This window comes from Triturus cristatus, chromosome 7 (genome assembly GCF_964204655.1).
Source record: "Triturus cristatus chromosome 7, aTriCri1.1, whole genome shotgun sequence".
Taxonomy (NCBI): domain Eukaryota; kingdom Metazoa; phylum Chordata; class Amphibia; order Caudata; family Salamandridae; genus Triturus; species Triturus cristatus.
In genome coordinates this window covers 1,384,566,312-1,384,587,468 of record NC_140590.1, presented here as the reverse complement: position 1 = coordinate 1,384,587,468, position 21,157 = coordinate 1,384,566,312, and the positions used below count along the sequence as shown (strand labels likewise).

The window sequence follows — 21,157 nt, the reverse complement described above, 5'->3', positions numbered from 1 at the left end:
ACCACATTCTGGATCAGGAAAGGGTAATGTCTGCAGTTAAGGTTATATTTGTGTCCATGTGTTAAATGTTGTTCAAGCTTGTATTTATGGTTCATTAATGCAAAGCCTTTATTATTAGGGTGAGTACTAAAAGTAAATGCTGTAAGCTCGGTCTGCACTACTGACGGTGGTTACAGTATAAATGTGTACACACGTTTTCAAAGTTTAGTAATATGAGGCTATGTATAATGCTCCCAGAATGCTCTCTGATTATATGCAAATATTTGCCGAAGCTTGAAAGCAAGTGATGATTCTTTGCTTTCAAAATAAAATGTTCACAAAAAAATGCAAGTAGGAAAAAAACATTTTGCTAAACTACTGTAAGGTTTTAGGTACCATATCTTTGCAGCATCATTTAGTTCCATGTTGATGTATGCTTGCATTTCCCAACAATATTCATAATGGAAAATCAGTGTAACCAGTTTAAATACGATTATGGGAAACAAAAATAAACAAGCATTGGCAAAGCCAGTAGGTCTGAAATTGGTGGTCAGCCTTATGGTTTTGTCAATGCGTGACTTGTTTAGGCATGGTTTTTGTAAAACCTTATTGGTGTGTGAGCTGCTGGGCCCTCACCATTCTAAGAAGCATTGGCAAAATCAAAAATTGTTTTTGCTCTCAAAAAGCACACATTGCCACAGCAGTTTCAGGCACTGAACAAAACTACTTTGTGTGCCAATATGCTCCTTGTAAAAGAGCAGAATACTGTCACTTACAGTGAAGCCACCTGATAGAACGAGAGAAAAAGAGAGAGAGACAAAATTTTATTAAACACAAAGGGTCATGGTTAACGCGAGGCCTAATTAGAGGCCCAATTATTGAAGAAATTCTCAAAAGTGCATCCATTGTATATTTCCTTGCATTAAGTGCATATATATATATATATATATATATATATATATATAGTTTCCGTGAATTCACGAGAATTTACAGAAGTAGGCCAAGAAATAGTACTCCTAGAAAATATTTGTGAACTGCATTTTAGCATGAGCAAATGTGCATGTGTAGATTTGCTCATGTGAAAATCTGAATGTTTCAAGTTCACTTTTCCTCCAACCACTTTTTTCCCAACCATGGAAGAAGTTTTACGTCTGCCACTGTTAGGAGTAAATTTCCAACCTTTTTCAGTATGGGAAAAGATTAGAAAAGATTTGGTGCAAACCCTTAAAACACGCAAGTTAGTAGGTTAGCACAGACTCAAAAGGGCATTCCAACCCTTGAACTATTGCTTACCACTACCTTCAGCCCCAGCATGTAGAGCTGCAGAAACGTAGCAATATAAGGGAATTGCTAGTATTCAACCCGTACGAGCCCTGGCATAATTAGAGAGGCTATATCAGATCTCTTAAATAATGAAATTGCTGCCGGAATTTGTCGCCGTATTACATGGCACAAAAGGGACAAGTGGATTTTGTTACAGGACAAGTAGATTTATGAAGCAACCTGCCCCATGGACATGTAGATACTTTATTAAATTCCACACCCCTGCAAAGCAAGGTATAGTGTCCACAGAATCCAGTGAATCCCTGAAGTCTTACAGAGGTTAAAGTAGATAATACCTTAATCTCTATTTGTGGTAGTGTGGACGAGCAGTAAGGCTTTTTCAGAGGGTAGTGTTAATCATTTATTGTACACACTCAGGCAAGAAATTATGTCACACACCCTGAGACTAAACTCTGACCAACTTGTTTTGTATACAAAATATTATATAGTTGTATTTTATTTCTAGAACCAAGCAAGGCCTTGCTCAGGTAAGTGTAATAGTACTTTGTAAGAATAGTGCAGTTGAATACAGTTAAAATGCAGTTGAATGCAATTGGTTTGGTTACAGGTAACTCAAATGTTCAAAAACAGTTGAAATTACTATTCAGTTACTTTGTAATTACATTGTGAGTAGTTTGTTGGATTACTTTTCAGATTACTTTTCTTACTCAGTGTGGTATACCTGGATACCACACTGGGACATTTCCTGGATAAAGTAATGCAATTGATCAAAACACACTTGTATGACTTTTCATAGAATTTCCAACTCCACACTTAGAACTTTTTTCTTAGAAAAGCAGTCAGTGCAATTCTATGGGAGGAAATTAAGTTATCGGTTTACGGGTTAGTACTTGGTTTTGGAAGTTGGGTTTCTGGGGTCAAATCCAGGGTTCCCCCAGGGTCAAGGATGCACTCCAAGAGTGCCCTCAGCTGCACTGGGGCGGCCCAGTGTAGAGTGCTGAGGCCCAGTGTTATCCAATGGGGGATAGGGGGCCTCCGGTTGGTGGCTGCTCACGAGCAGGCAACAAGGTTGAGGGAGCAAAGCTCCTGGAGTTAAGCTCAGGGCAAAGGGGTGGTTCAAGTTATTACACAAAGTGCACCCGGGTGCAGGGTACTGTTTTGGCGTTGGGTCCCCTTTTGTTTTCAAAGGGAATTCTCTGGTTCCAACAAACACTGCAGGCTCAGGGATGTAGATCTTCTGGAGGCGATCAAGGGTTGAAGAGGTAAGTTGGGATCCCGGGACACAGTTGGTTGTGCCACCTAAGGCCGCGGGGTGTCGGGTGCAGGGGTGTCTTTTGGCATTGTGTTGTCCTTACTGGCTTCAGTCGCGGTCGGGAGATCCTCCAAAAAGAGGCTGCAGGCATAGTCTGGAGATTTGAGGTACGTAAGGGATCACCATATTCCATGTTAGGATAGCCAGGGAGACCTCCTCGTGGTGTTGAGCCATCCGAACTCGGGCCGTGGTCGTCGGGTGCAGAGTGGTGAAGACTCGCTGATTTGGCCGGAACCAGAGTCTGTTGGTGAGCAAATACGGTGTTCACAGGAGACAACGTATTTTCAGTGAAGGTAGGGATGGTCCGCTGTGTTTTTGGGGGCTGCTGGCTGCAAGACAGACCGGGATTCTGCTGGAGCAGGTCATGTTCGGGACAGGCTGGTAGGACTGGGGCCCAGTCAGTTGGTGTCCTCCTCTTCTTCCTTCGGCACGGATCTTCGGTTCTTATTCTTCTCTCTCCTTGGCTGAGGCGGCAACGTTCGGGGTTGCCCCTAAATACTAGCTTAAGGGGCATTTCAGGTAGTTACAGGTTAGGACCAATGGGTCCCTTCCCTCGGGTGGGTACACCCCCTATTATGCCACCCTTCAGTGGCAGGGTAGCATAAGCCTCAACTCTGTGCCCTTTGCCAAAATCTGTGTCCTTTGTCTGACTTGGAAGCAAATCATCCACACACTAATCGCAAATAGACACCAGATCTTTTATTATGGGTGCAATTACCGTTTAACAGCTGGCAACATATTACAAGATTATTTGCAGTGACTCCTCAACTAACTTTTAAGATGAAGTTACATTACGTAGTGCATTGTCAAAACTGCTTCCTTCCACAAAGATACGATCAGCAGTCCATATAACTGAGCAGTTAACAAGGGAGGGAGGGGGCAGTTTGTTCTTGATTCTGAACATGCACCTCAGCTTCTCTGGCAAAGGCTTCTCTGTCTCTGAATCTAGCCCGTTGATGGCTGTAGGGAGACAGTTGGATTCCAACTGCCTTGCCTTCAATTTCTTGCCTTCTCATTACAGTGAATGTGATAGTTGCCCTTATGTTCTCTTTGGCCGATCAGTAATTAACTGACACTCCATGAAATGTCAGTCGAATGCTTTCACTTCTTGGCTTCTGCAGGCAAAGCTGGCAAAAGACTTATGTAGAATATTGGTATTTTACAAGCAGAGCATCGTGTGTGGGGCGTCTGCTTAACCGATGTCAGCATGCGTGCAACGTGACTTTACAAAGGCATTCAGCACTTCTAGGGCAGATGGCTGAGGGTATCATTGAAAGGAAAACATCTGTCAAATTAATTGTCGAACAGTGAAAAAAACGTATATGGTATCTGGATGCCGTGAGCACTTCCTGTGTCAGCAGGAAAACTACAGTCTTCCCCCACGCTGGGGTTGACTTTTACACCTGATTCCCTTTCTCATCTTGTTGGAAGTTGGGATACTATTGCAAATGACAATCTTTGGTAAGATGGTGTGATGAAGTACTTTAAATCAGACAAAATTATAAAAGTGGACAACAAATAATGTGTGTGTAAATACTGATGAAGTTAATTCTCTGGAATGTGTGTTGCAGCCATTCGACCAGAAGGAAAGAACAACAGGTCATATATTTTCTCCATCAGTATGGCCTCTGCATCTCGTTGCACATTGGATGTGGCAGCAGACTCACTGGAAGATCTGCATGACTGGGTGAAGAAAATCCGGGAGGCAACACAGACTGCAGACGCTAAGGTAACTTGCAGGAAGAGGCCGCTATATTACCATAGGTTCACCATGCCCTTCTCGTTTTATTACACTGTGTGCTTTCTGGAGCTCATGAATAGAGCACCCAACATTTTGAAGACGTAGCCTTCCTAGTGCAGCTCATGCTGTAGATGGCTATAGTTAAGACAAGTACTGGGATTTCTGTTATGAGCAGTGCAACCAGGTGCTTGGTGGATTGGTGAGAAAGCTGGATACATCAAGGATTTTCAACCACAATGGTGAGGCAGCTGGATACATCAAGGGCTTTCAACCACAGAAACTATTGGTAGTCTGAGACCTTGACCCTGGCTGGGATATGACTTTCCTGACTCCCTCTCTTCTAATTATGAGTCTTGTAACCCTGGGGTATCTCATGCCTTTACTTTGAAGGGTGTTTATAGATTATGTTTAACCTCTCGCATGTCTCTGTTCTGTCCTCCCTCATGGACTCTGGGCACTCTGTTTAAAATCTGTCTCAATATGGCAGCTATACCTTTGGGATGTCACTGGCTGATCCCTCTATCCAGGTTTAATATGAATGAGACCCAACCTGCTGCCATTCCAGATAGTAGATTTACTTCACAGTCTCGGTATTGCTGCCTTTCCTGAAAGCCTTGTAGATCGAATCCTTCTAGCCTTTATGATTTAAGATAATACACAATTTCATTGTGCCCAATTTAAACCAAAATTTGAGATCTTACCTAGAGTGACGATAATCTTTAGTTAGGCCACACAAGCAAAAACTGGGCTGTGCTGTTGTGTATTTTTTCTGCAACGTTTTTCTATTGATTTGTCATCCTGCTGCCTAATGGGAGTTTTTCTGATGTATTCCATTCTGCTTTTTCCAGCTCACGGAAGGGAAGATGATGGAGAGGAGGAAAAAGATTGCCCTGGAGTTGTCTGAACTCGTCATCTACTGCCGGCCCGTACCTTTTGATGAAGAGAGTAAGAAGTGACACAACCCAATATTACTACCCTCTCTTATTAAGTCCTAAAACATTCATCCACCAGTACACCCTGATTTTGCCGGCCCTCACAACCCGATGGTACTGCATTATCACATGAAACTACTTATTGCCCTCTCTCATAAACAAGTGTTAATTGTTCACCCTTTACCTAGTGCTCCTTCCCTCACCCACTTCTTCATGATTGTCTGTTCCCTCTATCCTAGACTGTCAGTCTCTCCATTACCTCTTGTATTGCCCTCACCATTACCTTCTCCAGCTTTCCTTCATCATTATTCCAAGCTACATCTTTTCTCCACTACCATATGCTATTTCCCCCCCCCCCCTTCCCCCCTCCCTGCTTCCTTAGGCCATCTACTGCTTTATTACCCAGGAGTTCTCTCCTCTACCACATGGAAGAGCCTTTCATTATTTCCAGCTAATGCACTCTCCTGCAGCCTAATGCTTCTGTGCTACTCCCACAAGCCTAAACCTAGAAACCCCTTTTAATAAAAGCAAAAATGCTATAGTTGTTTCTGGTATAACTATGTAAGGACCATTAGAAGGTAATTATTCATATAACCTAGTCAGGGAAGGAGGTAAATTAAAAATGTATTTGAATGTATATATTGATATCATATATATAGCAGAAACCTAGCAACAGAGTGCATACATACGTGGGGAGATCGTGTACATCAAATGCAATTCACACATTACATATCACATTTTTATGCCATGGGACATGTGTTGATTCATTGATTGAGAGTCTTCAACTTGTACGCATTGTGAAGTGAGACAAGTTCCGAGTCATTTGTGTTTTGAACTGTGTATTTGTTGCGTTTATTAATTGCCACAACTCTGTGATGAACTAATATTGGAATATCTGACATACAATGCAGTCTAGATTTAATTGTAAAAGAGTGGTACTAGAGGGCTTGAGGTTGAAATATATTTATATAATACATATTTTATTTAAATATGCATATATTAAGCATATGTTAGCCATAAACTATCTCTTTGCTCATGCAATTAACCAAAGCCTGCATAGCTGACCTCTTTAAGAAACAGATGTAGATTTAGGTGTTTCCTAAAAGAACATACGTGAGAGGCAACTACTGCTACTTTAGCGCCAAGTAGGAGAATTAACACGTGTTTCCTGGGCATCTGCTCTTGCACTTGAGGATATATTTATTTATTTTACAGAAAGGTTGGTTCCTATATGATGGCTTTTTTGGAGCCATGCAGAGCATCCAAATGACCCCTCCACTTCACCATCAGTCAATGAAGGCTTATTATGGCTATTTGCACTGTCTACGTAGACTTAACGTTTGTGCGTTGCAGATTGGATTTGGGAATCAGGCGTGAAATATGTTTAATAACTAAAGGTTAGGTTGAGGTTTCATTTGTGTAGTTGAAGGAGATTTAGCATATAATGTGGAGGCCAATGTGTGCCGAGATTGGGGTGAATTTACAGCTGTAGGTTCTCCATGCTTGTCATGGTTTGGTGCATTAGTGGAGTTTCCTAGCTACCCTTGGGAAGGGCGAGTTCAGTCTCTAATACATTTTAAGCCGTGACTTCTTAGCAGTAGTGCATTTATAGGCTTGTCGGAGGATTTGGATTAAATATCTCTGGGTAATGTGTGTCTTGGTTGGGTTGACATGCAATGGTGGTTTCTTAGGATTGGTCACAGTAGACCTGTATTAGTATTAATTTGCAGGAGCCTATCTTTAGTATTGCTACAAAGGACTGACGCTAAACTTGGACTTTGGTATGCAAACACTAGTTACAGTAGTTGCCTTAGTCAATTTTGTGAAATCCTTAACGCACCTGTAGATGTGCATGGATGACATTTGCACAAAATTTACCATTTGCAATGTGTCCTGGGGTTATAGAGCTTGCCACAATTTGATATGGTGGAATAAAGGTTTAGTATTTGCACAATATAGTACCATGGGGTAGCTCAAGATTGAAGTTAGTTTGTAAAGTTGCTTGTGCCACTTAAACTATTACTTCTTAATGTTATGCAGTTCTGCAAGGTTGTGCGTTTGAAGAGCTATATGGAATTCTGTATCTGAAATAACCGTGTATTGTGACCAAATAACTCCATAATGAAAGAGTGAATGTTAAAGTGATTGTTAAAGTGACTAATGACAGAAATATGTCTTGTTTATGCACACCAGGAAGAGGATGCATTGGTAATGCAATGCATGGACTAATAACGCAATATATTGAGGTAATACTCTTAGAAAGAATGATTGTAGAAAACTGGACTCTGTTGTAGTATCCCCCTCCCACACTTTTTGCCTGGTATCTGATGAAACTGTGCTGGGTCCTGCTAACCAGGTCCCCGCACCAGTGTTCTTTCCCTAAAACTGTACCATTGTTGCACAATTGGCACCACTTTAGGCTTCATGTAAGTCCCTAGTAAGTGGTACCCCTGGTACCTAGGGCATTGGGAATAAAGAGGATTCCTAAGGGCTGCAGCACAAATTGTGCCACCCTAATGGACCCCTCACCAAGCTCATGGAAACTGCCATTGCAGCCTGCTTGTCTTGATGCAGAGAAAAATGAAGAGTCGACGTGTCACACATCCTTCTGTGCCATGCCTACCCAGCACTGCATGTGGTATAGGTAAGTCACCCTTACAGCAGGCCTAACAGCCCTAAGACAGGGTTCACTATACCCATGTGTGGGGATATCTGCAGGAGTGGATGAGTCCCTGTGAAGTCTAAGTTCACCTTTATATAACAAGTGCACAGGGACGCCATACCAAGTATATAGGCTGGACACTCGTCCTTATGTGTTCCTCAGCTACATGATGGCTTCGCTGTACCCCAAGATGTTCAGTGCCAAACAACTAGACTTGATAAACCCCCACTGGTGCCAGTCCTGGATTTATTAACAAATGCACCCAGAGGCCACCTTAGAGGTGCCCCTTGAAAACCTACCAATCTCTTGTGTGTTCACTGACTGGTCTCGACTGGCCTGCCACCCTAGACCAGTTTCTGAACCCCTGAGGTGAGAGCTTTTCCTCTCGGAGGTCAGGAACAAAGCCTGCTCTGGTCAGAGATGTGCACACGTCCTCCAAGCAGGAACTGCTTTCCAGGGCGGGAAGCTTCAAAGGCCCTGCTGCATTTGTTATGTGACCCAGGTCTCTCCAAATAGTGGAGATACCCACCCCCCGCTATCCTGACCCCACTTTTTGGCGGCAAGACAGGTGGGGAAGTTAGTAATATTAGGAGGTGTACCCACATCAAGCCAGCACCACCCATAAGGTGGACTAGCTGATGTGGATCCACTTTTCAGATTCCTTCATTTTGTGTTGGATGGAATTGGCAATCTAAGATCAGGCTTATACCCACTTCCTACAGGAAGTGATCATATAGAGAGGGTGTAGACACAATAAAGGTAGGCAGCCCATTGGCTACTACCTGTCACTCCCCTTAACACCCCTAAATTAATTTTTTTAGGTAGATCCCCTGAACCCAAGAACTCAGATTTGACAGATCAAGAGAAGGACGAAGAAGAGTCACTGCCAGGCGAGAACAGCCGAAAAGCGGAGAACAGAGAATTTTTGGAGCTAATCTCTGCCTGCTCGCAACTCTCACGACAAAGTGACTCGTCCTGCAAGATGGAGAACTACTAAAGCCTTGGGTACCCTGCCAGCAATCGCCTACAGTCTCCCTTGGAGTAGAGGGACTACTCCCCTACAGTCTGTAGGCACCGACAAGCAGAGTCCAGTCCACCGCTTTGCCACTCCCCAGCCGGACCGACACCGCAGACAACCAGGAGAAGGTACTCGTGCTCTGGAAGGTGACATCGGTCCCTCCACTGAGTGTGAAGACACCAGAACCGACCAGAGCCATGCAGCACCAACCCCCCGGGGTACCAGACGCCCTGCATCAAGCACCAACAGTGAGAGTCAAGTCTGGATTCCCACTGTACCACAAACGGGCATCAGTCGAGGGACTTCAGCATCACTGAGACTCACTTCATGAGTGGCCCAGCTGTCCTGATTTTGCCCCTGCCAGCTGTTTCCCTCGAACCAAAAGTAGTATATTTGCGCATCAGCCCAGCCGTCCTAACTACTCTGCACCTGAGCCGCCCTGCCCGGGTCCAGGAAAACCGGCTGTGCCCCCTTGCTTCAAGACCCCTTGCTACCTAGGCCCCTGTTTGGGAGCTCCCGGACTTGTCCCCTAGTCCCCCTTTGCAGCCTGTTTCCAGGTGCCCATGTGCACCCAGCTACAACCTCACCAGCATCCTGCTTCTGGTTAAACCCGGGCAGTTCCTGAAGAACTGCTGGTAGTACTTACCTTGGTCCTGAAACTGACTGCACCTACCTTTATGCATATCTGACTTTTCATCCCAGAGGATTGCATCTTGCATAAAAGCGCACAGGTTCTTACTTTGAACAAAGTTCTTGGTTTTACAAAATAAATAAAAAGAAGTGTTATTTTTCTTAATTTGGTCTCAGATTTATTCTTTGAACGTGTGTCTCATTATTGCCTCTGTGAGTACAACAATTGCTTAGCACTACCCTCTGATAAGCCTAACTGCTCGCCCACACTACCACGAAAGAGAGCGTTGGTATTATCTACTTTAGCCTCTGCAAACCAGCTGGGGACCCACTGGACTATCTGCTCAATATACTTGTTTTTAGTTCTCTATATAGAGAGCCAGCTTCCTACAATGGTTTTGTTTGATAAGCTCTAACTAGTCTACCCAGCCTGTCATTCATTTCTGCCAGTTCCTTACTCACAAACCCTCTGTTGTTACTTTCTTAATACGATTATGCCACTCTTAATAGATGATAAAGGCAATATCATGAACTATGTCTTGAATGAAGAGATGAGATGCAAAGATCTTTCTGGGGTCTGAGTGTATTAATGTCTATGGAGCTTTATCCTGGGGACTGAAAAATATTTCATAGGTTAGTACATTGTGTTTCTTTTTGCAGAAATTGGCACAGAGCGGGCCTGCTACAGAGACATGTCATCTTTTCCGGAAACCAAAGCTGAAAAGTATGTCAATAAGATCAAAGGCAAGAAGTTCCTCCAGTACAACCGGCGGCAGCTCTCTCGCATATACCCAAAAGGCCAGCGTCTTGATTCCTCCAACTATGACCCACTCCCTATGTGGATCTGTGGCAGTCAGCTAGTAGCACTCAACTTCCAGACTCCAGGTAAACATATCTTGTGGCACTGTGAGTTTAGCCGCGACCAGATGTGTTTTTGTGCTGTAGAGAATTTCTTCATATCCCATTAAGTGATAAAGAAATTTGGCTTCTGCATCTAGTGTCAATCGAAAGTCGGTGTAAAGCTTTCGGATGACTGGGATTTTAAGTGTTGGAGTACGCCTTTCATTTCAACATATACCACATAGTTCTCAACTAGGTTGCCACCTTTCTCGACACTTTGCACTTTTAAGTATTGTTGGGACTGAGTGAGGACTAAATGGTCAAATTACTCAATATGTTAAACCTTAAGGAGGTGTATTTTCTTTTTCACATCCCTGTATTTAATTTTTCACATTGTGCATTCCCTGAATTCACATTGCACAGAAACCACTCCTGGTGCATCGCTGTAAAGTTGTGGGAAACCTGTAGTACCTAGCAATGACATAAGCAAAATCAATTACCACTGGCCACACTAATATAAATTAGCCTTGGTATTGGGAGTATGCCGTGAAAGAATACAAAATACTGCTTAATGATAATCACAGCTTCTTTGCTACTGTTAGTAATCTGTTCATTAAGGAACAGGAGAGGGATTCGACTTCCGGATGATCATCCAGTTTAAATTTAAGAAAACAGGAGTTGTTCCAATTCTGAGTTCCAAAACCATTTATTATGTTTAAACAGTTTTAATATGCTTTAGAATACATCCGAAAACAGGCCTTGCTAGCAGGTGTAGGCGTGTGTTAACAAGCTGAAATAATCTTTTTTAATTAAAAATAAAAAAAATTGTGCACTCATCTTAAGCTGTTGCATATTTTACACTGTAGCCCATAGAACCCCCAGTTAAGCCGGGGATGTTCACATATTTAAATATGATTGAGGTTAGTGTTTCTGGCTGCCTGGGCATGCTAGTTGGCATTCACTTGCTCAGCTGTACTCGATTAAATGCTTGTGGTCATTGTTGTGGTTACTCTAATATATTGGATGTACCTATGTGCTTATGTCTTATGGTTTGAACTAACCACAAAGGTTAGTCACGTTTTATTGCGTTCAGTAAAGCCAATTGGTTTGTCTTTAAATATGGGTGGTTTGGTGGGTTAAGGAGATATACTTAGCTGTGGGCACTCGGGGCAAATATGTGTATTGCTCTACATTTGTTCTCTAATTCCTTCTACATATAAATAAACGCTGAAATGATCATGTGTGGAATAGGAAGTGTCCTACTATTGTGATGTGTTGTTATTGGATGGCTGCTACTTAGTCAGTGAGAGCGAAGGACATTGCCTCTACAAGGGCAGGTTCATACTAACCATCTTTTGTTTCAGACAAGCCAATGCAAATGAATCAGTCTCTGTTCTTGGCGAGCGGACGCTGCGGGTACATGTTGCAGCCACCCAGCATGAGGGATGACGTCTTCGACCCCTTCGATAAGTGCTCCCTGAGAATAGTCGAGCCATTGATCATCTACATTGAGGTTTGTGACCTTGTCCAGAAACTCCTTGAATGAATTGTTGTCTGCCCCTCAATTGAAGGTGTTGGCCAAAGGTGTTTTTTGGATTCGTGGGCACATATTGATGGCTGTAGTCAAACCAGTGTCTCCCTATTGTTTCTTCAGAATGCCATGTAGCGTCCGCTGCTTCCTTTCCCCACCTCTCTCCCTGGCAATGTGGGTATCATTCTACCAGATACTCCACACCCACTTCCAAGAAGATGTGCAAAGTGCTCCCATATCTGAAAGTTGTATTTCTGAGTCTTTATTATGAGAAGAACACAAAGGCTGGGTACATGCCTGATCACTCCTTGGCTGAGTGAATGAGAGCCAGACAGAGAGGAAAGATTTCTCAAAAAAAGACAGATGGGAAGAAAGAAGAGAGGAGGCTTCATCATTATGAAAAAAGTCAGGGGGAATGAGGAAATATTTTATTGATGGAAAATTGAGTGAGTGGAAGATGAAAACTTGTGTTTTTGACCGGCATTGGAGGAGGATGAAAAGTGATGATGAAAGAAGTGAGAGTGGTCAGCAAAAAGTAACAGACAATAGATAATAAACAGTGAACCACCGATAAATAAAAAATTAAGTACCCCAGTTACCTAACTAAATCTGAAGGTTTATTACTTTCAAGGGTTACAGGATGTTTGTCTTCAGAAGTAACAGATGGGCAAAGAATGTGTGAATGATGTGTACCCCAATTGCTCACCTCAGAAAACATTTGCTACCGGCTAGGTATAAAGTAGCACAGTAAAATTCAAAATGCTAACCAAACAAAGTACAGCTGTAACATCAATCAGTATACATTTTATATCAAGATAGTTATGTATTAATGGTACAATAAAAATGTTTCTGTCTGCGAAGTAGTTTAAAGTGTATGTGGGTCTGTACCCTATCATCATGCTCACTGCCATAAGTTTGTATCAGGGCTTGCTGTCTGACACAGAGTGCACATATTGGTATGTACAGGTGTTGAAGTTCTAATCCCTCAATCATGTTTGCTCTGTTTTGAGGCTTTTTCGCATAGGTTATATTTGGGATGCTTTGCTCTACTGTCATTGCCTACGCTTCTCCCCTTGGGTGGGTTTAATACACTGATTTCTTTTGCATTCTTTTATCGAAAGGTCCTCGGAGCACGACATCTCCCCAAAAACGGACGAGGCATCGTGTGCCCATTTGTAGAGATTGAGGTGTGTGGTGCCGATTACGACAACACCAAGCAGAAGACGGACTTTGTCGGTGAGAGCGAGGGCAGCAAATTGTTAATGGAAAGCTGTTCTGTTGCACTCTGTGCAGATGGAATGATACTTGCGGTAGTCAGCGTTTTGTATGTGTGCATATGAGAGAGAGAGAGAGAGAGAGAGAGAGAGATTCAGCTGCTGGCTTCCACATTGCAGGATATGCACCTGTTGTATAACTTCTCTGGTGGCTAGAACTGGCATTAATCAGGCAAAGTCCAATAATCTCAGACAGGCTACCTTTTTTTTGTGCACAAGACCGACACAATGAATCTTGCGAAACAGAGCATAATGAATTTATGTGAAATTTTTTCTGTTAAAATACCTTTTACCTAACTTATTACCCAAAGGTATGTGTACTAAAAACTAGGCAAAAAATAAAACACTCTTTATTTTCCAGTTCTAATTCCAGTGTCAAGATCAGCTTTATCAAAACCCTTAGTGATTACAGTTCAGGTAGTTATTGCAGTTCGGGTTTCTCCACATTGCTCCAATTTCACACCAGTGTATCCCTGTTTTTACTGCCCTACCTGTTCACCACATGCTCCCCACCACCACCTAACAAGTATAAAATCACTTTGCTTTCACTTGCTACTGTGTTCTCCTCCTCTGCTGTCTTAAGATCTCTCCTGCTGCCCTTCTCTCTTGATTCCATGTGCTCCTTCAGTTTGGTCTTTCATTTGTTGTTATATTGTATTTCTCCCTCAACATGCCCCATCTCCTCTACCTTTAATAGGCAACCATGTTCTCTTACAATGTACACATCTCCCTATTTCTTCATTTGTTAGCATGACGCATACCCCCGATCTTCACCTCACACACACCCCAAACCCCATCTGTCTTCTCCTTTGGCAAAATGCCTCTGATATGCATTTATTCTCACCCTGATTATTCTTTGTTACCATGTCTTGTGTTGTCTGTGGCCCTTCAGTACTCGCTCAGTTGCATTTCCATCCGCACTTCCTTCGCCGAGCCTCTTCCTCTTACTGCATCTATTGCAACATTGTCCCCTCATGTCACTACGCGTGTACATCTTCATTCACTCAAACTCCATTTGTATAGCGCACAGCTGGCTCATAAGAAGTGTGTTCCTACCAGCATCCCCCTCATTATCTATGTTGCTGTCCCGAGGCATTATTTCATACACCCCTGAATTCCTGTACCAAACTCAAAGTTTCAAATCTTCACTATGCAGATAAACCCAATTGAGTGCATGTAACCTCTGTAGTCCCTTCAGCCATAGTCGAAAAAAGGTATTGCACTTAGCATTTCAGGCATGTGTGTTCACAGACTGGGATGGCTGGTGTTGCTATAGAGCATGTATCTTTTTCTAAAGCCGGAAACAGAAAAGCCACAAACACAAGAAATGCAGATAGTGCTTTTCCCCAATGAATGGTCCTCTTAGTCCAGCACGATTGACGCTAAGCTAGGAGGTTTCGGTGAAAAAGTAGGCACTCTATACCCTCTGCTTAGTGGCATATAGGAATGACAGGATTATACTGTGCTCCAAATTAGAACATGTTTGACTTCATTCGATGGACTAGGAAAAAATGACCCATCCACAAGACGTTGAGTAATAGCCTTTTTGAAAAGCATATGTTGTAGTTGGATAAGTGTTTAAGGCTGTCTGCTCATTTACGTTGAAGTATAGTTTTATAGAAGGGGAGTTTTGGGTGTATTCTGTATACAGAGTTCTGCATTTACTAAGTGCTGTCTCTTTTGAACAATATTGAACCTATCTGTACAATAAGGTGTCTTTCCAGGTGCCTTCAACCACTATAAGGTACTGGTGAGGGTAGTATATTAAAAGTCAACTACAGTTGCATATCTTTCAAAAACGTAGACTCTAAAACACAGAATACCAAAATGTAGACCTTATGTAAATATCTCCGGAGTAAATTTTTGACTAGCACCTAATCCTGTTATCAAGCAACTGCCCCAAAATATGCCAGGAGTAAAGTTTGATTGGTAAATTTTTTGTGTCCTAAAATAATTTGCAGTGTAAATTTCGCTGTATTTAATCATTATATCCAGGTTGTAATTTTGTGAGACTTATGTAAATTAAATGTCATCTGTTTTTGCAAAGTATGTTTTGCCATCTTTTTCTATGGCAAGAGCCAGGTAAATGATAGTGTGCTCAAATTTACAGGACGGTGCCCTCCAGGCAAGAGAGGAATGATGCATTTATTCCCCTCAGTTACCTTAGTGCTTCCAAACAGCTCACCAGGACAGTGTGTGGTGTAGTAGTAGGAGCTTGCTTGTAAAAAGTTAGGGCTAATGAGTAAGAAAAGCAAGGTTATGTCATGACTTCAGAATTTTCAGCATGGGCTTTACTTAAAATATTGTGCCCTGTTCTAGAATGCACATTTTTAGAGGAGCCGGCTAAATCAGACAGTACATGCAAAAGCTGCCAGCATTGTTCAAGGACTTGTATATATATACTGCATGGAAAAGATGGATAGGTTGGTTACATTTATATATATATTAGGGGTTGAAGTATCCTAGAGAAGATGAGTATTTTCCTTACGAGTTGTGGATCCAAAAAAAGATGATGATCATATGCAACAATGTAGGACCTTCTTCCCTAAAAGTGTGGTAAATACATATAGCAATCGCTTTGTTAGATGGGTCTGTGCTACTTCCCATATTGTCCAATGACTTGTTAGGCTTGTATATCACAAACTTCTTTTTTTTCCTTTAAAATGCCTCCTTACAACGTTTGTTTTTTGCTATGAAATGCAGCAACAACATTACCATATGGCCATAACTCATTATTCAGACTCTCCCACTCACTCTCCAACTTCCCCTAACTCTCTGGGCTCCCCTCTCTTTCCCAGGGCATAACTTGCCACTTAACACTGTCAATCCCATTTCCCGAAAACTGTGAGCATAGTGCCTGAGTCACCTACTCACCCTCCGCCGTTCTATGTCGGGAGTGTTTTCCACTTCTTTCAGTCCTTCTGCATTAATTCTTAGGCTTCTGTCTAAACTATAGTGTACATGATTTAAGAAATGCCAGTCTTCAGGATTCATTTCTTAACAACTTACTGGTAAGCAAGCAGTATTTGGCCTAAACCATTCTGTAGACCATAACAGGTAAAAATCTGTTGTTTTGTTGGAGAGGCAGCTCTGGTTTCTGTCTGACAATGAAGATTAAGGACACACTCTGGGCAGTGATGTTTATTTTCCTACAAAGCAGATAGCTCTCACTGTAGGATGACTATTGTGGCAAATGCTGGCCACTCGATGGAATCACTGTGTTAAATTTGCTGCAGAAGTCTAATTCTGGCACAGCACTCTGGTAGGAATTAGCAGTGAAACCACAACCGTTTTGTAGACAGTGACTTTTTTTCCGGTACCATGTTCATACTGATAACGCAAGATTCATTCAGCTGTGCAACATAAGCATATAAACACATTTTCACAGATCGAATTCCTTACAGTTTGTACCAAGGAGCATCAAAAGCCTTCCGGGAACGGATAAGATTCATAAAAGGAGTTTAACTTCTTTGGCCCCGATACCAGCTAATCACATGAGTCTCGCCATTTCAGATGTGAGCACTGCTATACCACCTGTTCTCGTGTCAGTTTTGCCTAGCTAGCACAGGCAATGAACACGGCTCTGGAATCTACCAAGCTCTCCTAGTGAGCACTCTCCTATGGGTAGTTTTAAAGCCTTTTTTGTGCCTTTTTTTAAAAAAAATGGGTTTTGTCTGTTGACGATCTTATAAACTTATCACCAAGCATATTTGTAAACTCCGCTTGGGACTGCTAGTAAGACTGAGATACTTAGTCATAAACCTGCTTTCCCCACCACTTGCCCCACAGTGAGCCCAGGCTGGTGTACACCAATGAGTTTTTCTTATGGCCATTATGATTTGCAATGTCACAGCTGTTCAAATGAGAATCCTGCACACCTTGTGAGAGGATTCATTGCTGTAAGTTGAAATGAAACCTGTATAACTGCTTCTTAAGAAAGGAGCATTCACACTCCGGCTCTTCCCTGCTGCGTTAGAAAATCTATCTCTCACATTGCTGGAGAAAACAGAGCTCTACTTAAAATTCACGGAAACATTGGTCTATTTCTGACGTATGACTGCATCACAGATGTTTTTTAAATACCAGCTTGTGTCTGAAATGCTTGTTACTGTATTTTATTTCTTGCAATGCCTTATGCAAATGGTATACCATGCAAATATATAATACTAAATCCCAGTTCACTAGACACCATTTCGTTTTATAAAACTGTTTTCTCTCGAACTAAAGCTTCACTGTGTAAAGTCAGTAGGGACATAGTCCGCACTACACATAACTTGTACATTTTTTTGAAAGCCCATCCAATTGATTTATGAAGGATGCCGGGCAAGCTGATTTTTTTTCAGACTAGTAGATTTCTGTAACTTGTTGTTTTTTGGACAACAAGATTTAAAAAATAATTCCACATCCCTGTGCACTGGCTGGCAGTTCTGCATACCTGCAAGCTTGTGATTTTTAGTGAGCCTCATAGAGTTGGGCTCTTGATCTGACAGGGAGGGCCAGTTGTGAAGTGGGCGAACGGGTTAGCCAAGGGCCTAAGTTGTTAGGGGCTATTCGGGGTATGAGCGGAAGGCCTGACACAGAACTTTACTCAGTCTTGAGGCTTCCTCTGTCCTCTTCCTTTCAGTTTGATCTGTGCCTGTTCTCTGATGAACCTGCAAGGTTGTCATGGGGTGGTAGGACTCATCGTTTTGGGTCTTGGTTATGGCGAGGTCTCAGGCAGTAAAATTTAGCCACACCAGGCTAAGTAGAGGTGATGTAACCAAATGCTGGTATCAAGCTCATTGTGCCTAGGACTCAAACTGTCCCTCACTGATGAAGTAGCCCAAGGCTGAAACCAGTCTGGAGTGGCTTGTGTTCCTATTCAGAATGGACGTGTCCAAGCATTTTGGGCTATGCCTGCCTTTTTAGATGTGGCCAAGGCATTGGATCCTTATCTGTAGTGGAACAGTTGTGTTAAAAAGATAGAACAGAATGTCCCAGAGTAATTACCACTAGCTAAGATTAACGGAAGCAAACCATCCATCACTTGCATTCTAAAGATGAATTGACTCTCTGTAATGTTTTTAATGAGGGTTAGACATGAGATGCATGTTGGAGGCGAGTGGGTGATTGTAGAAAAACAGGTAATTTATCTCAGTGTTGTGAATGATGGCACGAGAAAATAAGTAAGCATTTTTTTGTATTAATGGATTCCATTAGGGAGCTGGGTAAGGAAGTAGTAAAAAAGAGATCCTCTGTGTTTTTTTGTTTTTCAAATAAGTTAGGGTGTTGCTGTGAAGAGATCGGTGAGTGGGGCAGGAAACACCAAGTTCGAGGCATGTGTGGCTGTAGATAGACATGCTTTGTATTCTCCTGCCATCTAGTATTGGGTCAGGATGTGTGTAAGTTGTTTTTAGAGTCATGAGTTAGAGAGAATCCTCTTGGTGATAATGCCCATGGGCATTGACTCCATTGTTAGATTGTGTGTGCCTGCGTGCCGCATCAAGACCATTAAGGTGCTTTTTTGCGGGTAGTGCTCCACCCCCACCCTCATCGGTATTGTTGTCAATCGCGTACTCCAGCTTGTGTATCGAAGTATAGAAAACCTTTTCCGTCTTCGACTCAACACGCTTTACCCATGGCTCAAAAGGGTGTCGCCCTTCTGGGCCTACATTTCGTTCTATTCATGGTTCTTCAGAGAATGCCCAGCTGTTGATGGAACAGACACCTCTCCGTTTCTGCCTGAGCTGCCACACTGAATAGTGTGAGAAAGTGGCTCTGTATATACTGTTCCCAAATAGGTACAGGGTGTACAGAGTCCACAGTCCCTAGAGGTTTGGCAGAGGCTAAAGTTAGATATAACCTTACTCTCTAAAGTGGTAGCTTGGTCAAGCAGTAAGGCAGTATCAGAGGACAGTGTAAAGCATTTGTAGCACACACTCAGTCAGCAAATGGTCTCACACACTCAATAACTGAACTCTAGGCCAATGGTTTATATATAAAAAATATATGCTTGTTTTATTTTAGAACCAACAATAGGCATTAAAATATACTTTCTCAGAATGAGATGCTTCATATAAATACTTTTGCAATATGCAATTGACTTTTGTAGAAAGTTACAAGTGGTTGCAATAGGCAACACAATCCTAAACACAATAATGCATTGAGTTCAATGGAAGTTTCAAGTTATTTGCCACAGATTACTTTTAGGATTACTTTTGGAATTCTAGGACTGGATCCTAGATTTAGTCCTGGGTCAGTACTTGGAATCAAGTGATAAAAGTAGACTTAATTACTGTGATGATTTTTAGACAATATTTTGCTATTTTATAAGTTGACAAAAAAAATATTTCATAGAAAACAGTCAATGATTCCCTATGGCAGAAAACTCAAGTTGCAGGTATAGTATGTTCTCGTTACTTTTGTAATCCAGTACTGGGTGCCTAGACTCAGTACTGGGACCTTTATCCAAAACAGGTAAGTAATTACGTTTTCAGATATTATACGATTTTTAAAGAATATTTAAAGATTGCAGAAATTGACACTTAGAAGAAATTTCACAGAAAAACAGTCAATGATTTCCTATGTAAGAAAATTGGGTTACTGGTAAGTACAGTTGTAAGTATTTTTCAGAGTCAGTGCTGGGCACCAAGATCCAGCACTGGGAGCTCACCTAAGAGCAGGTGAGTATTTTCGTTTTCGTTACTCGGCTGATTTTTGATGAATATTTTAGGTTTTGAAAAGTCCACACTTAGAAGAAATTTCAGGAAAAGCCAGTCAATGCTACCCTATGGAGAAAATTGAGTTATCAGTTTAAAGATAAGTACTCGACTGGCAGAGTTAAGGTTCTGGGCATAGACTCAGGGGTCTCCCAGGGTCAGGTAGGTACAGTTGGTTCACCCTCAGCGGCACAAGGGCGGCCGGGTGCAGAGAGAGTTAGGCCCAATGTTATCCTACGAGAGGTAGGGGGGCCTTGGTTGGTGGCTGCTGACTAGCCGGCCACGCGGCTGTGGGAGCTGGCCTCCTGGTCACTTACTCAGGGCAAGTGGGGAAGTAGATAGGTGTAGAGGTTGCACTGCCAGGGCCACTCGGGCGGCTGGGTGCAGGGTGCTTTTGAGCCTTCCGGCGCTCCATTGATTTTAATGGGAAATCTCCGGTTTAGAAAAAGACTGCAAGCTCGCGGACGAAGGTTCTTCAGGTGCCACCACCACTTCGAGAGGTAAGTTGGGTAGTTGGAGGATAGGTAGGTACCCCGGGATTGGGCACAGGGGGCCGCGGGGCGCCGGGTGCAGGGGTGCCTTTTGGTGTCAGGAAATCTTACCCTCTGTTGATCGCGGTAGGGGGGCACCTTGTTCTGAGGCTGCAGGCTTCTTCAGGAGTGTCGAGGGAGGTCCTTGGGTGCCGGACTCGGGGTCACAGTCGCCGTGGGGTCGTCCTCGTGGTCTTTATTCACTCCGGCACAGGCCAGGCTTGGCGAGTGCAGAGTGTGCTGGGTTCGCGGTTCCGGGCTGCTGCCAGGGATTAGAAGTAGATTTTGAGTAGAACCTCTACTCATGGGAGTCCCAGGGGGCTTAGTGTCAAAAGGTAGCCAGGTCCTCCGGCGTTTGTGAGGTTGCTGGCCACAAGAGATGCCGGGTTGGATCAGGAGCAGGTTCGAGGGTCGACAGGCCGGTAGGGCTGGGGCCAAAGCAGTTGGTGTCTTCCTCTTCTTAGCAGCTGCAGGGCAGGTCTTCTTTCTTCTAGCTCTTCTTCGGATTTTGGAATCTGGAATCTGGGGAAGGAAGGTTCAGGGTGCCCCTAAATACTAGATTTAGAGGCGTTACCGGTAGGTGAAGGGCAGGGACCAATGGGTCCCTGTCCTGGGGTGGGTACACCCCCTATCCTGCCTCTCTCCTGTGGGAGGGGGGCAGTAGCCTAGTCCTGATTGGGCAGGGCTTCCCATCTTCAAGATGGCGAGAGCCCGTAGATGTGCTTC

At 43.0% G+C, this 21,157-nt stretch overlaps 1 protein-coding gene across 4 annotated transcripts in view; it reads left to right on the top strand.

Moving 5' to 3' along the window:
• PLCG1 (phospholipase C gamma 1) overlaps nucleotides 1-21,157 on the top strand; it is a 398,460-nt gene that overhangs the window by 345,174 nt on the left and 32,129 nt on the right. For all 4 annotated transcript variants that reach the window (XM_085619110.1, XM_085619111.1, XM_085619109.1 and 1 more), the window contains exons 24-28: nucleotides 4,147-4,304; nucleotides 5,165-5,261; nucleotides 10,219-10,443; nucleotides 11,763-11,911; nucleotides 13,051-13,165. In XM_085619110.1, coding sequence (XP_085475236.1) covers nucleotides 4,147-4,304; nucleotides 5,165-5,261; nucleotides 10,219-10,443; nucleotides 11,763-11,911; nucleotides 13,051-13,165 — 744 coding nt within the window. The remainder of the gene's footprint in view (nucleotides 1-4,146; nucleotides 4,305-5,164; nucleotides 5,262-10,218; nucleotides 10,444-11,762; nucleotides 11,912-13,050; nucleotides 13,166-21,157) is intronic.